This window comes from Gobio gobio, assembly GCF_949357685.1.
Source record: "Gobio gobio genome assembly, chromosome: 6".
NCBI classification, from domain to species: domain Eukaryota; kingdom Metazoa; phylum Chordata; class Actinopteri; order Cypriniformes; family Gobionidae; genus Gobio; species Gobio gobio.
The window spans coordinates 21,155,138-21,169,707 of record NC_137102.1 but is presented as its reverse complement, the minus strand read 5'-3'; the positions used below and the strand labels follow the sequence as shown (position 1 = coordinate 21,169,707).

At 37.2% G+C, this 14,570-nt stretch overlaps 1 protein-coding gene across 1 annotated transcript; it reads right to left on the bottom strand.

Moving 5' to 3' along the window:
- Nucleotides 1-449: 449 nt before the first annotated feature.
- Nucleotides 450-14,021, bottom strand: zbtb41 (zinc finger and BTB domain containing 41). Its single transcript, XM_079819191.1, has 11 exons — nt 13,852-14,021; nt 11,581-12,806; nt 10,704-10,911; nt 7,132-7,201; nt 6,846-6,993; nt 5,722-5,851; nt 5,512-5,607; nt 4,559-4,665; nt 3,854-3,959; nt 3,629-3,717; nt 450-1,501 (listed from the first exon to the last, which is right to left on the bottom strand). The coding sequence occupies exons 2-11, from the start codon at nt 12,767-12,769 to the stop codon at nt 891-893; spliced, it is 2,754 nt and encodes a 917-aa protein (XP_079675317.1). The 5' UTR covers nt 12,770-12,806; nt 13,852-14,021; the 3' UTR covers nt 450-890.
- Between the last annotated feature and the right edge of the window lie 549 nt (nt 14,022-14,570).

The window sequence follows — 14,570 nt, the reverse complement described above, 5'->3', positions numbered from 1 at the left end:
ATAAAATTAAGGGTAACGCGGGTATGATGTCACTGATAGGTGACGCACGGACACAGCCAGTGTCCTGGTTAAAATTGCTTATTTCTCTGGATTTAAACATTCTTGGAAACATTTGGGATAATGCAAGTACACAAGTCAACAAAATATATAACACTGTTCTAGTGATTTTTGGGTATTTTAATCCAAAAATCTTACATATTGTGCCTTTAAATATGATACTCAACATAAAACATTTTAACTTATATTTTCTTTAGATTTTGTCGAAAAGTTCAATGAACTATTTCCTTTACAGGTATACCTACTTAATTTAGCAAACAGTATAAAACTGGTTTCCCAAAGAAAGTGGTCAGAATTGTTGCATCAAAAAAAAAAAATCCAACATCCCACCATATGACTGAACAGCCAGACGAAATAAACGCTACAAACGACTAGAAAATAACTTCCTGAACTCAGAGTTCCAGACTGCTTTATTTACAAGGACACAACAAACGAGCTGTGTGATGATTTCATCAGAAACTGGTTAGGGTGGTGAATTACATGAGAATATTTGACATAAATATAATTACTCATCAGCACTGTGGTTATATGTCATATATATATGAACACAGTTGGGTGTAAATTATTGGACATTTAGACACACAGATTCCATTTAGAGTCAAAGTTCATAGTCCTGATGTGGATGATAGTATATAAAAGGAATAGTTTATTGTCATTATTTATTCCGTCATGTCGTTCCAAACGTTATGCTTTGAATTACAATAGTGATTTTCTGTAGAATCTACATGCAGCATTTTAGAGTGAACTATGCCTTTAAGAGCACAAAGGGAGGACTAAAAAAAGGAATTCATGTAAAGAAGAACCTGTATGTAGTAGCATTGATGTGCTGTGAATTAATGAGTATGTTCAGCACTAGACATACTTTGTACAGATGTAGCAGAGTCCAGTCCTAATAGCGTGCCTAAGTACGACTGCTCTCGAGGGTCCAGCATCTGGTCCGGCCGCACTGGGTGCACTATGTTGGTGGGCTGAGGTGTGAGGGTGTACTTCTCTAAGAACACTAGGTCAGTGGCGGGCTGGTAGCCTGTCTGCTGTTGCTGGCTAACAGCCGGAAGGACGCCATGGGGCGCCCCGTGCACTGTAAGCTCAGTGTCCTCGGTCATCTGGACGGGGATGAGTGTTACAGGAACGCACACGTCAGCCACCACACTCTGCAGCACAGTCTTAGATGTGTTGTGGTATGGTTTGGGTGTTTCGTTTGACGGCGACGGCTCGGTCAGCTTGCTTGCGGGGACCGCAGGCAGGTTCTGCTGTTGCTGGTCGAGCGAGCGAGCGCTGTGCACGTGGTCCACGTGATACTTCAGCTTGTCTTTACGCTTGAAGGTAGCACTGCAGTGTGGGCAGTTGAAAGGACGTACGTCTGAGTGAATGACCATGTGTTTTGTCAAAGTCTTCTTGATGCGGAAGGTCTGGTTACAGATCACACACCTGTGGGGTTTCTCACCTGAGGACAGCAAAATATTGGATCAGAAAAAAGATGTTTAGCAGAAATGCCACAATTTGACCTTAAAGATTTAGGGCCGGATTACTAAACAGGGCAAAATGCAAAGTGCGAGAGCGCATTGCAATTCCAAAAAAGCGCCAACGGGAGTGTAAAGTTCAGCATGTGACCTACTGATGACGCGCGTGCAAATTAAAAAACACAGACGCAGCCGGACCATTTCCATTATGACCAACGCAGTAAACCAGTCTGGGTAAAGACATGCTTTTTTTTAGGTGGTAAATAATGCCACAAATACCAGTAAATTGACGAGCACAAACCTTTGTAAACCCCCTTGCATGATTCATTTAAATACTCGCTTCCCATAAATTTAGCATCTGAAAGGTAAACTCCTACAAATGCATATATGCAATAAGGTCAGTCGCAAAAATAACCCAGTCCACGACTTTTCAGAGCTAATTTTTCACTGCGTGTCTTGAGCAAATCCTGATGGTAGTTTTGTAACGCCAAAAGAGAGTTTACGTTGGTACATTCTGTTAGTAAATGTTTAAGAAGGAAGTCTCTTATGCACACCAAGACTGCATTTTTTTATTATCAAAAGGAGAACAAAAAAATGTATATTGTAAAATTGTATTACAATTTAATTTGTTTTATTTCTGTGATGACAACACTGAAATTTCAGCATCATTATTACATTGTCACATGATCCTTCAGAAATCATTCTAATATGCTGATTTGCTGCTCAAGAAACATTTATGATGATTATAAATCAATGTTGATAGTTTTTTAATATTTTCTTATTAGTTACTTTATATGCGCTTCCTTATATTTTTGTGAAAACCGTGCTATTTCTTTCAGAAGTTCAAAAGAACAGTGTTTATTTGAAATAGAAATCTTTTGTAACATTATAAATGTTTTATTGTCACTTTTGTTTATTTTTAATGCATCCATAAATGCATTTTTAATTGGTTTGACAGTTACATTTTCAAAACTCATAGTACTAATATCACAACAGATCATCAAAAGTGCATCAGTTCTGTTAGTATAATACACAAAATCATAGTCTCCTTTTCACAACACAAAATAATTGTCATCTAAATAAATGTTTCATTCACAGTAACCACATTTCATAAAGCTCTTACTTTTGATTTTGCATCTCTTCTCTTTCAGTTTTTATGGTTAATTAAAGTATCATTTGGTACACCAATAGATTTCTATAGATATTGATTCCTATAGATATAGTTTCTGCTATGTTTCTAATTTCCGATACAGATTCTTTTTACATTATAAGCTATTTATCTTAGATTACAACCACTATGTCCAATGCGCGCGTGTGTGTGTGTGAGAGAGAGAGACAGAGAGAAATGTGCAATTTGTGAACATAGAGCAGGATAGAGTACAAGGGAGAGGAAACTGTGTAACATCAGATTGATCAGATGTGACCGATGCCATTAAATACAGCCTTTTACATTACAGTATGCCATGTGATACTGTAAACAGATTACTTACCATGGTAGAGACTGCCACATTACTGTAACTCACCCTTACAAAGGTCAACTACAATATAGATTCGGTCATATGGCACATTGAGAACGTTTACTGTATTGTCAGAAAACTCTGTTCTAGAACCTCATGGCTGTGTCATACAACACACCTTTTGATAACACACTGAATAGATACTATTACAGGATTTTATGTTACATAATTTAGGTAATGCAAGTATTTTCGAATGTGGCTTCTGTAGCCTGTGTTACTGTAATTAATTCAGCAACAAAGGCCATTTGAAACATGTATGATGCATTGCTTGCTGTTGAATGAACTGATTGTTAAAAGTACTAAACTGAAAGAAGATCAGCGCTGTTGTGTTCCGGTGATTAAACCAAATGTTCTCATTACATATTATAATAATCTTGTGTTTGAAACAATGATTATGTGGACTGAAAATTTGTATAACTATTGAAAGCATGGGATCAGGTTTTGAAAGAATGACTAGCTGTATTAGGAGTGTGATCAGTTTGTATTTAGTTTGTGTTCAGTTTGTACTAAGAGTTTTGAAAATGAACACCTTACTTGTGAAAAAAGAAAAACTGTAATTTCTTTCCTAAATATTTTAATGGTAGTGTATTTTACCTGAATGCGTTCTGAAATGTGACATGAGGTTGGTCTTCCCCCTGAACTCTTTCTTGCACACCTGACACTGATGCACGACGGCTTTATACCTGTCAATTGATAGTACATGAAAAATCACAGATCTCACACAACCAATTTTGAATTGCATAACAAAGACTGCATGTATCATCACAAAAGCAATGTTTTTGTTTCTGAAATTGAAATTGTGTGTGTGTGTTCACATGCCTTCGCCAGATCTTCTCTCCTAGGTGAATGCTTTTATAATGGACAGTCAGGTGATCGGCACGCCGGAAGCATTTTCCACACTCTTCACACTGGTGCGCTCTCTCCCCTACACAAAACAAATGTTACAAGACTATAATCTTACATACATACACACTTATAAAGCACATAAAGCAGTCATGAGCAGGATGAAGAATCTCATATGGATAGTTTATAAGTTTTAAGATGGATTTAACTGTTTTAGGCCTTAAAGGGATAGTCCAAAATGAGGGGCATACATTTTGGTAACAAGTTTCAGCTCCCATTGATTTCTATTATATTTTTTGACTATACAACAGAAGTCAATGGGAGCCTAAACTCTTTGGTTACCAACATTCCTCAACATATCTTCTTTGTGTTCCACGGAAGAAAGAGAGTCAAACAGGTGTGGAACGACATGAGGGTGAGTAAATGATATAATTTAAATTTTTGGGTCGACAGGTTTAAATCCTTGTGAGTTTTAGGGCATCACTGAAGCGCTCCAGACATGATGGCTGACAAAAAGATGGCGAAATGATGCCACCTTGAATTTAATTAGAATGTGAAATCATAGTATGTTCAAATTTCTTGCATTTATTCATAATTTATATCTGAGTTTCTGAGACCACAAACAAAAATGCAACTTTATTCCTAAATGACAGTCCACTGGAACTTGAATTTGAAGAATACCTGTATGAATTTTTTTGTGCTTCTTTAGATGATCATGGCGAATGAAAGTTTTGCCACACTCATCACATTCATAGCGCTTGTCCTCATGATGGACACGAAGGTGAAGCCTAAAATATAGACAAAACAACAGCACTGGTAATAACATCACATTTAATGTTCTATCTTACTTTTAATCTTGTTCAAATGTTTGGGGATATTGTGCAAAAACAAAAGTAATACTTTTATTCAGGAATGATGCATTTTACTTAACATAATAAATGCTCTTGTTTTGAACTTGACCATTCATAAAAATGTTTATCATGGTTTCCACAAATATATTAAGCAACACAACTGCTTAATTGAAAATAAGAAAATCTGAATATTAGACTGATTTCTGTAATGAATCTGTAATGGAGTAATGAAAAACATTTTATAATATATTCAAATAGAAAAGAGTTATTATAATCTGGGTTACCCTTTATTTTAATGTGTCCCTGTTACAGTGTAATTATACATTTAAGTACTGAGTAATATTAATTAACAACATGTACTTACTATAGGGTTAGAGTAGGATTAGGGTTTGGTTTAGGGTTAGTTGCACAATTATGCATAATATATAGTTATTACTATAGTAAATACATGTAACATGAACATATTAAAATAAAAAGTGTTACCATTAATTAGAATATTTCACAATATTGTAGTTTTTACTCTATTTTTGCAGCCTTGGTGAGCATAAGAGCATTCCTTCAAAAACAAAGAAATAGTACCATCCCCACACTTTTTAATGGAAGTGTATTAAAATGCCACATTAGGAAAGAAAGATTTGCATATAAGCAATTAAAGTTTTATATGTTCATATAAGCTCGCTTAACTATTCATCTGTAAATATTCTCTCAGAATTAGTTTTTTGGGGGGATGTGAACCATGTTTCTTGTATGTTTCTTGTATACAGTAGTTACACTCTCACAGACCTGTAGGAGCTTCCGTGACGGAAACTTTGTCCGCATATGCTGCACAGGTGAGGTTTTTCCCCGCTATGGATCCTCAGATGCTCTCTGAGGGTTGTCCTGAAAATATGTTCAAAGATTAGAGCTTGTTTTTGAATAAAACATCCAACCATTATTGCACTTGCATACAGTTTTAGTAATATCAGTGTTTTGAGCATAACAGCAGCTTCTTACCTCTCTCGAACTGATTTGCCACACAGAAAGCAGGTCCATTTCCTCTTCCCCCCATGTGTGCACTCTATGTGACGTTTGCGGTTTCCTGTGTCATTAAACTGACGACCACAGATGTCACAAGGAAAGGGTCCTAGATATTGGACATTTTGTCAACATTAAAGAAATGCACTGGGTCCAATACAAGTTAAACACTTAAAAGGGCTCTATCTTACACCCGGCGCAATGCAGCAGCAGGCGCAACGCAAGTGTTATTTGCTAGTTTCAGCCCGACGCAGAGAGGATTCCTCTCTGGAGAAGTGTTCAGTCTTTCTGCTTGCAAATTCCGCCATGTAAATAGTGAATCCGCCATGGCGCGAGCGCAACTGGCTTTTAAAGGGTCATGAAATCCCCTGTTTCAGCAGCCTTCAGTTCTCACCACAGTTTTGAAAAATGCTATAAAAGTGGGCGTGGTTAAGCTGCGGAGTGGAGGGGGATGAGGGGAGACTGACTGAAAACACAGTTTTATGAGCCGTTTGATCGGTTAATGGGCCGTAAAGAGCGGTTACTTTTACAAAGCAAAAATAAACACTCGTTTTTGATCCATTAATGCATCTCTCACTTACTGAATATCGATCTCACTCTTTGAAGCGCCTGTAAATCAACGCGTGCTGCTGTGTTAAGCGTTCACATTCTGTGACGTTGATACAAAGATGAATTTAAACCCGGAAGTTGAATATAAAGCAAAAAAAATGTTTAATTTACTAGTTTTCTCCAACAATCAAAACGAATGGATGGTAACATTGACTTCTATGATGCTCAACACTCATAACTTGTTAAAATCGCATAAAATTTGGTTTAGGGTTTCATGACCCTTGAAAGGGAATGAGAGATGAGACTCTGATTGGTTTATAGCACGTTACACCCAAAACACACCCATGACTCATTAAGAGAATAGGGACAACCCTTTTAGACCATGGGCCGGGCGCACCAACCATTTTTCCCGTCGTTAAACTAGCAAAAGTGGATTCGGACAGGCCCTAAGAGCACCTGCGCCGTGTGCTTTAGACCATGCACTAAGATCGTTAAAATAGGGCCTTGAGTGCGGTTCAATACCACAAAAAAAGAAATAAATGGTAAAGTTTTACCCAAATGGAACTTTTCTTGGTGCTTCAACCGGGCAAATCGGGACTTGAAGTAGTCGTCACAGTAGGCACACTTGAAGGGTTTGTCCTGTGAATGTAAGATCATGTGCTCCTCCAGATGGGGGCGACGACTGAAGGACTTGTGACAGATCTACAAAAGCAGCAATGTTAAAGAAATGATACAGGCAATTGTACAATTGTTTGCAAACAGCATTTCATGTCGGCTTCAAAGCATTTTGTGGCCATTTGAATGTGGAGCATACAATAAATAACAAGGCAAATGACTCACGTCACATTTCCAGCCTTCACTCTTCTTCTTCTTCTGAGTGAGAAACTCCTGGAGGTGGTCAGGATGAAATCTATTCACAGACAATGTGTTGGACGATGTGTTGGTCACATACAAAGGCAAGGTAACAAAGCATTTCATTACCAAAACAACAGCTCAGAAAATGTATTGGAAACTACAGCGAGTGACTTTGCAAAAGACGTCCAATAGATGGCTGAATAAACTAAACAAGAAACATAATTTAAGCAAAACAGAAGAATGCACCCTTTTGACATGCAGGCACGTGCAGAGGGGGGGGCTTTGGGTGCTCGAGCCCCTGCCCTTTTTCAAAATGAATCAAAAGTGCCCCTCTCAAACAAATATCAATGATAATATCGTGGTCAATAAAACTAAATAAATGTGATTATTATAACATGACATTGATGACAATGTATACAATAGTAATGAACGGCTCAAAAGTCGGACAATTTCCGTTGAGGCGTTGCCATAACGCGTTGCTATGGGTTGCGTGCGTTTTGATTGATTGCTGATTTTCCTCTGTTCGGAAGCGGCTCTCGAGCCAAATATGGTCCTTTCAGAGAGTGTGTGGCCTTACGGGGAAAAAAAGTAAACCAATATTTTTTTTCATCCATAATCAGAGCTAATGTGTTGATTTAATTACAAATCTATATATGATATATTTTAAAGTATTACACAATTCACCAATGCCCGTTTGTCATGTATATACACCAACCAATCGTGATCTGGCAAAGCAAGTTCAAATTCCATTGGGCATGTGAAGTGGAGCGGTAATTTTCTGTTCTTATTCATAAATCGGTTGAAAACTACATAGACAGACGAACTAACGTTTCGGGCTTTCGGTACGGTGCGCGCGTGTACCGAATGGTTATGAATGTAATCTATAACAGTTAACAGTCGGCTTGTTTAAAGCGCGGAACACACTTCAATCCGAGTTCCCACACGAACATATTAAGTATTCAGTCCATTTTATCACGAAATTCAAACGATAAATGCCGTTTTAACGCTCTATTATGTGACGTGACTGATAGACGCGTATCTGTTCAACTTCAAGCGGCAGCGCGCGGCGCGCGAGTGAACGCGATCATCTCTTCTAAAGAAATGAATATTTAAAGGTATGTTGAGGATACATTACAACTTACTGAAACGTATCATATGTTGTGTAATCGCTCCATCGGTGTTTCAACCGCGGAAAGACAATAAAACAGCTTGTAAACAAACAATGTCATGTAGAATCACATTTACCTCAGAAGTCATTCAGTGTCCACAGCTGTGAGTTCACTAGAGAGATTAACTCTTTCAGTGAATACATGCACTAGATATATTCGTTATATTAGCCTATATATATTCATTATATACCACTTAGCCTGTTAGTGATGTCTTGTTTATTTAATGTATGTTTAAATAAACCTGTCATGAAAATTACAGCCACTAAATGATTATATTTCAACAAATAAATAAAAAAATAATAATAATTAGATTTAGATATTAATGCAAAAACTGCCTTATGTGAAGCTTATGAGTGTTGATTATTATATCTAAAAATAAATAGCAAATGAATTTAGGCTAATAGTTTGGGCTCTGTTGTTAATCTTTAATAGCAATATGTAAGGGCTCCCTATATACAGTAGTTTACAGCATTATCTTTAAGAAACTTTTAGTTATAATTGAATTCATTTAAGGACAGACACAATTTTTTTTTTATTAAACCACTGTTGAATAAAAATTAATAAAACGCAATTTTGTAAAACTGCTGTACCGAATCCGTACCGAACCGTGACTTCAAAACCGAGGTACGTACCGAACTGTCAGTTTTGTGTACCGTTACACCCCTAATATAATATATTTACATATTGCCCCTTTTTTACATTTGAGCCCCTGCCTCTGAAGAACTCTCTGCACGGCCCTGTTGACATGTCTAGTACTCTCAGAAGCAGAAATTTGTAAAGTGGTAAATGTGGGACTATAGCAAATATGATTCTTCAGTAGCAAAAGAAATAGCTTTTCCACAGCTTTTCAAAAAAGGACAAAATATAGAGAAATTGAATACAGCAGAGAGAGAGAGAAAGATCTCAAATTTACAGGTCAGTTAAATATTTGCTAGGTTTAAAGTGTTAATAACTTTCATTTATAAGACACAGAGTACACAAAAGATGATATTTTGAAGAATGTTGGTAACCAGACAGTTCCCATTGACCTCTATTGTATGTTCAAGAAATATAATGAAAGAACCAAAACGATTTGGTTACCAACATTCTTCAAAATATTTTCCTTTTGTGTATTCAAGAAAGTCATACTGTGAAAAGATGGTATGAACAATTTCTTTAACTTTTTGTGCTGCGTTAAGTCACATTTCACTTCAATATCAACAGAAAACCAAAATGATATTTTACATGAAGAAAATGAAGCCATTGTATGGAAGCTTGTTTGCGCCACTGAATAAAAAATACAATGTCAAAATTCAGACTTTTTTTCTCACAATTGCAAGTTTATATCTCGCAATTCTGACTTCATAACGCACAATTGCAAGTTTATATCTCGCAATTCTGACTTTATATCTCGCAAATATGAGAAAAAAAGTCAGAATTGTCACAATTCTCTTTTAAATTGTTTTATTCCATTGCGGAAACAAGCTTCCATACCATTTTGCTGACCATTAGGAATTTCATGACAGTTAAGAACACACATTTCCAAATTGTCCATGGTAATTAGTTCATGTTATAACTTGAAATGTTGGGGTAATGTCAGTCATAATATCTGTCCACAGGTCATTCTCCCAGAAAGGTTTTGGCATCTTCAAGTGCAAATTGCTGTTAGGCTTTATTATGTCAGTGGGGTCCTCCTACCTTTGAGTAGAACCCCCTTTCACTGAGTTGAAACTGTCGTACGTTGTGTCTGAAGGTGGATTTGACACAGTCTGGCAGATTTTTCACTGCAGTCTCGCATAAAGGTTTCTCTCACAGCCACATCCAGTGAAGTTGGCTATAGTGCCATGGGCATTAAACTTCTTGATAACATTATGTGTGGTGAAAACAGGAACATCAAGGTCTATGGAGATGTGCTTGTAGCCTTGAGATTGTCCATGCTTTGCTATAATCTTGTTTATGTGCAATTTACATAATTCTCTGTCTTTCTTTGTTTTGTCAATTCTTTTTGCGATACATATTGACACAAAACAGGAGAATGTTTCAAACCGGCTGAATATGTGACTGGAATTGAACAAGAGGGTTTAATTCCACAGTGAACAAGAATCACTTGCTTGAAAGAGAATCCTTTTTAACTCCTTCTAGAAGGTGCCAATAATATTGTCCAGGTCATTTGAGGATTTCTCTGTGGACCTACCTAAGATTTATGCTGTTTTTTTCAGCTCCACACCAAAGACATGCGGATACCAAGATATTGTAGCTTAGAAATTGTCACAATGCAAAAACAATCTTAATGGTCATAAAATAGGCTTTATTTTCTTCATGCAAAAATGATAACTTCTTTCTTCTGATTTTTGTGTTTTGTTTGTCATGTTTCGTGAAATCCGGGATTGGGCCGGGATCCCCACTCACCTCTTCACGTGTCTGCTGAGAGTCTTCCTGCTGGCATGAAGCTTGTTGCAGAAGGGACATTTGTGCTCTTTCCTCTGGACGGGCGCATCACTGTCATGTTTCTTCTTGTGCACGGTGAGGTTTGATTTGGTGGAGTAGCACTGAAGACAGATGTCACACTGGAAAGGTTTTTCTCCGGTGTGTACTCTGGTGTGACTCTCGTATTTACCTGCAAAATGAGGAAAAGTAAAGCAGTGACTCAGACAAAGCTATTACATTAACAACAAAAATGGCATTAATCTTGCTTTCTTTTTTCGTTTACATTTTTTATTCAAATAATAATAAAAGAAATGCAAACAGCTTCCTTCCTTATAATATCTGGACAGTTGTATTGCCTTGAGATTTTTGACTTCATGCCCCAAATATACATTTTAATATATAAACTAAAAACATGTTCATCATAGAAAAGGTGTATTCAAGACATGGTTTGCACACCGTCGTTCAAAATGTCAGGGTCAGTATGGATTTTTTAAAAGAACTTGATACTTTTATTCAGTACGTACACATTAAACTGATCAACAGTAAAGACTTTTATGTCACACATTTTTTTATATAAATAGATGTGGTTCTTGTAAACGTTCTATTCATCATAGAATTGTGAAAAAATATCAGTGTTTCCACTAAAATATTAAGCAGCACGAATATTTTCAACATTGAAAATAATAATTAGAGTTTCATGAGCATCAAATCATCATATTATAATGATTTCTGAAGGATCATGTGACACTAAAGACTGCAGTAATGATGCTGAAAAAATCAGCTTTGAATCACAGGGAAAAAATTGCATTTTAAAACATATTATAAAAGAATTACATCCGTCATTCTTCATAGTTCTCACCTATGCGATCAAAGGTCTTGTCACATTTGGGACACTTTAGAGTCTTTTTGTTAGCGCTCTGGACCACAACAGGAGCCAGTCCCTCTGGGAAGACATGACCAGTGACCTCTGTCGCTTGGCTTTGCTCCTCAACAGCATGACTGGATCTGGGTTCGGCCTTCTTCTGGGTCTCAGTCTGCTCTCCGGCCTGGAGTTCAGCCACATGTTCCTCCTCTTGCTTCTCACCGTCTTCACATTCTGCCTCCTCGACCTCCACAGCAGTGGGAGTTTCTTCTCGCCCCTCCTTACTCTGTTCTCCCTGCTCATTCTGTTGCTCTTCCTCACTTTCGTCATCCTCATCCTCCTCCCCCTCCTCAAAGGTGGCATCATCATCCTTTGGAGTTTTTAGACTGGGTTTTCCAGACAGGACGTGGCCATTTCTGCTCTCCTGGCTCTCAAATTTAGCAGGGGTCCTCCTCTGACGGCCAGATCTGCGGGTAGTGGCCGCAGATGTGCTTGGCATGCTTTGCTCTTCCTCAACATGGCAACCCGTGCTGTGCGTCTTGGCCAGGTGATTCTCCAGAGACTTCTTGTAGCAGAATGTGCGACTGCAAAAGGAGCACTTGGCTCCTACTGAAGTTTGGACATGCGGGACATCTGGGGTCTCCAGTGTAACCTGCTGAACGTCACTTTTTTCAACAGCGTGAGCTGATGTCACCCACTTTGCTAAAAGATTTACAGCTTCCATCATATCCAGAAAACAGGCAGCCTCGGCCAGAGTAGGAATCTGACTGTCTGAAACTTCAAATTTAGACGTGTACAGGAAGTTGAGCAAGTGTCCAAAGGTGGAGCCCTCTATGTTATCAATGGTAACATGGTGCAATTCTGGGTTTTCACTGAATCTGGCATGAAAATAGCCACTGCCGAAAGCTAAAACCACTTTGTGGGCATGAAACATCTTCCCACAGACTGTGATGGTTATGTCACAGAATGAAGGCAGTTTCTGACGGTCTTCATTCAAGAACTTCAAGAAACAGCCATCACTTAGGGATATTTGCAGATGCCTCTTTTCCTGTGAAGAATCTTTACTGGCCACGTCAACGTCACTCCTGTCATCACACACCGTTGGCCCATCACATGTCTCCTGTGTTTCTGTGCTACTGATATCCTTCACTTTTGACTGCTGGGATGGACTGACTTTCTTCTTCATGTTTAGGGTTTTCAACACAAAACTTCCATTTTTAAAGCTGAAAAACAGATTTACACAAACACTGATTCTTTAGTACTTGGGCAAAACTGAGGGGAACATTTTTTGTTTATGCATTAAAGAACTATTTTGCATTAATCTGTTCAACGTTTATAGGTATGGTATTACACTGGAGTACAACCTGCTGCTTTTTGCCCCCCACAATTTTTGTTTTGTTTTTGTAAACAATGATTATGTGTGAACACTGTTTAATTCAAATAATGTGAACTGTCATGGTTTTCATTTAATTATATTGCTAAATGTAGTCATTCAGAATGATTATGAATATATAATGGTTTCACACATCGCCTCCATCTATTGAAAATCATATTTGGCATATCACACATATTAATTTCAAATTAATATTTTACTAGTTAACATATCCCTTCAGTCAGGATACTATAATGTTTAGCATGAAAAGACATACTATTATTTATTTAAACTTTTACATACAATAAAAATGGAAATATAAAAGTCAAAACTATGATTAAACACTTTTTAAATACAAATAAATGGCACATCTGTGTTAAGTGCATCCTAGCTATCAGCTCTGGTTCATTTTAAAGTGGAAACAACAACAACAAAATTCTAATAGCAAGTAAAACTGTGGGACATATCTTGTCCCATATTGGAGCAAATTTTGACTAATGCTGATTATGCATTTACCAGCGCTGTCATTTGTCAAAATAACTGAATCATGTCACAACGCATGAACATACGTGGAGTTTGTAACTTCAGACAGAACCAAGCATCGACAGTGCCATATATGATACGTTTTGCTTTATATTGCACTGGGTGAGGAAAATGTCACTAACGAAACAAATAAATTACAACATTGACAGCATGCATTACGTTGTACACACATTCCTTAATCTAGTGCACTGCAAATGAGAACAATGCAAATCTGAAGTGAACTACCCCTTACGGCCCCCCATTATGTCATGCTCCCACAGGGCCCCTCCAGAACAGGAGTGCGTTGACAAACGACCCTAAAATGGCCCATGGCTAACTGCGAAAAGCGTCTTGTTACGCAGTTCCAGTCTTACCTTTAAAAAGACCAAACAAGCGGCGGTGTTTTGAAAAGATATCTTATTTTGCCCTTGTATAAAAACAACAAAACTATAAGATTATAAAACGCGCATCGTGTCCTTTTTCCATCGTCCAAGGTTCCAACGCCTCAACAAGCTGTTTAGTCATTGGCTAAAGGCGAAACGTCTTCCTGTTTCATTGGTTAACATATATAGCGTATTCATCCTCTGAAAAAACCTCTGTGTATAACTTATTTAATGAAAATTAATAATGAATCATTTTATTTAATAAATAATAATAATATTAATACGTGCAATGACGTAGTCCGTAAGAAGCGTAGCATTCTGGGTAATGTAGTTGCCTATTTGGTGAATGGAAATTCCTGGTTCACACACGTAAAAATGTATAAGTGCAGTCATTATTTATTAATTATTATATACATGGTTTAATTAAATTATTAATATTTACTAAATATTATGTAAATAGGGATATCATCTAGACCTATAATACTAATAATAAATAAATAAATACAATTATATATGAACAAAAGTTAAAACAGTCAAAATTTCGAACATAATTTATTATTGAACACATTTTATATTGTAATTAGTCCATATAGTGACCAAATGTTAAGCAATGTTTTAGCTTCTTTACAGTTACAGTCAACCTTTGGATGCTTTGCGTTCATTTTGGATTTCTCAGTCCCGTTCCACTAGGATTCCGTTGTTCAAGGCTA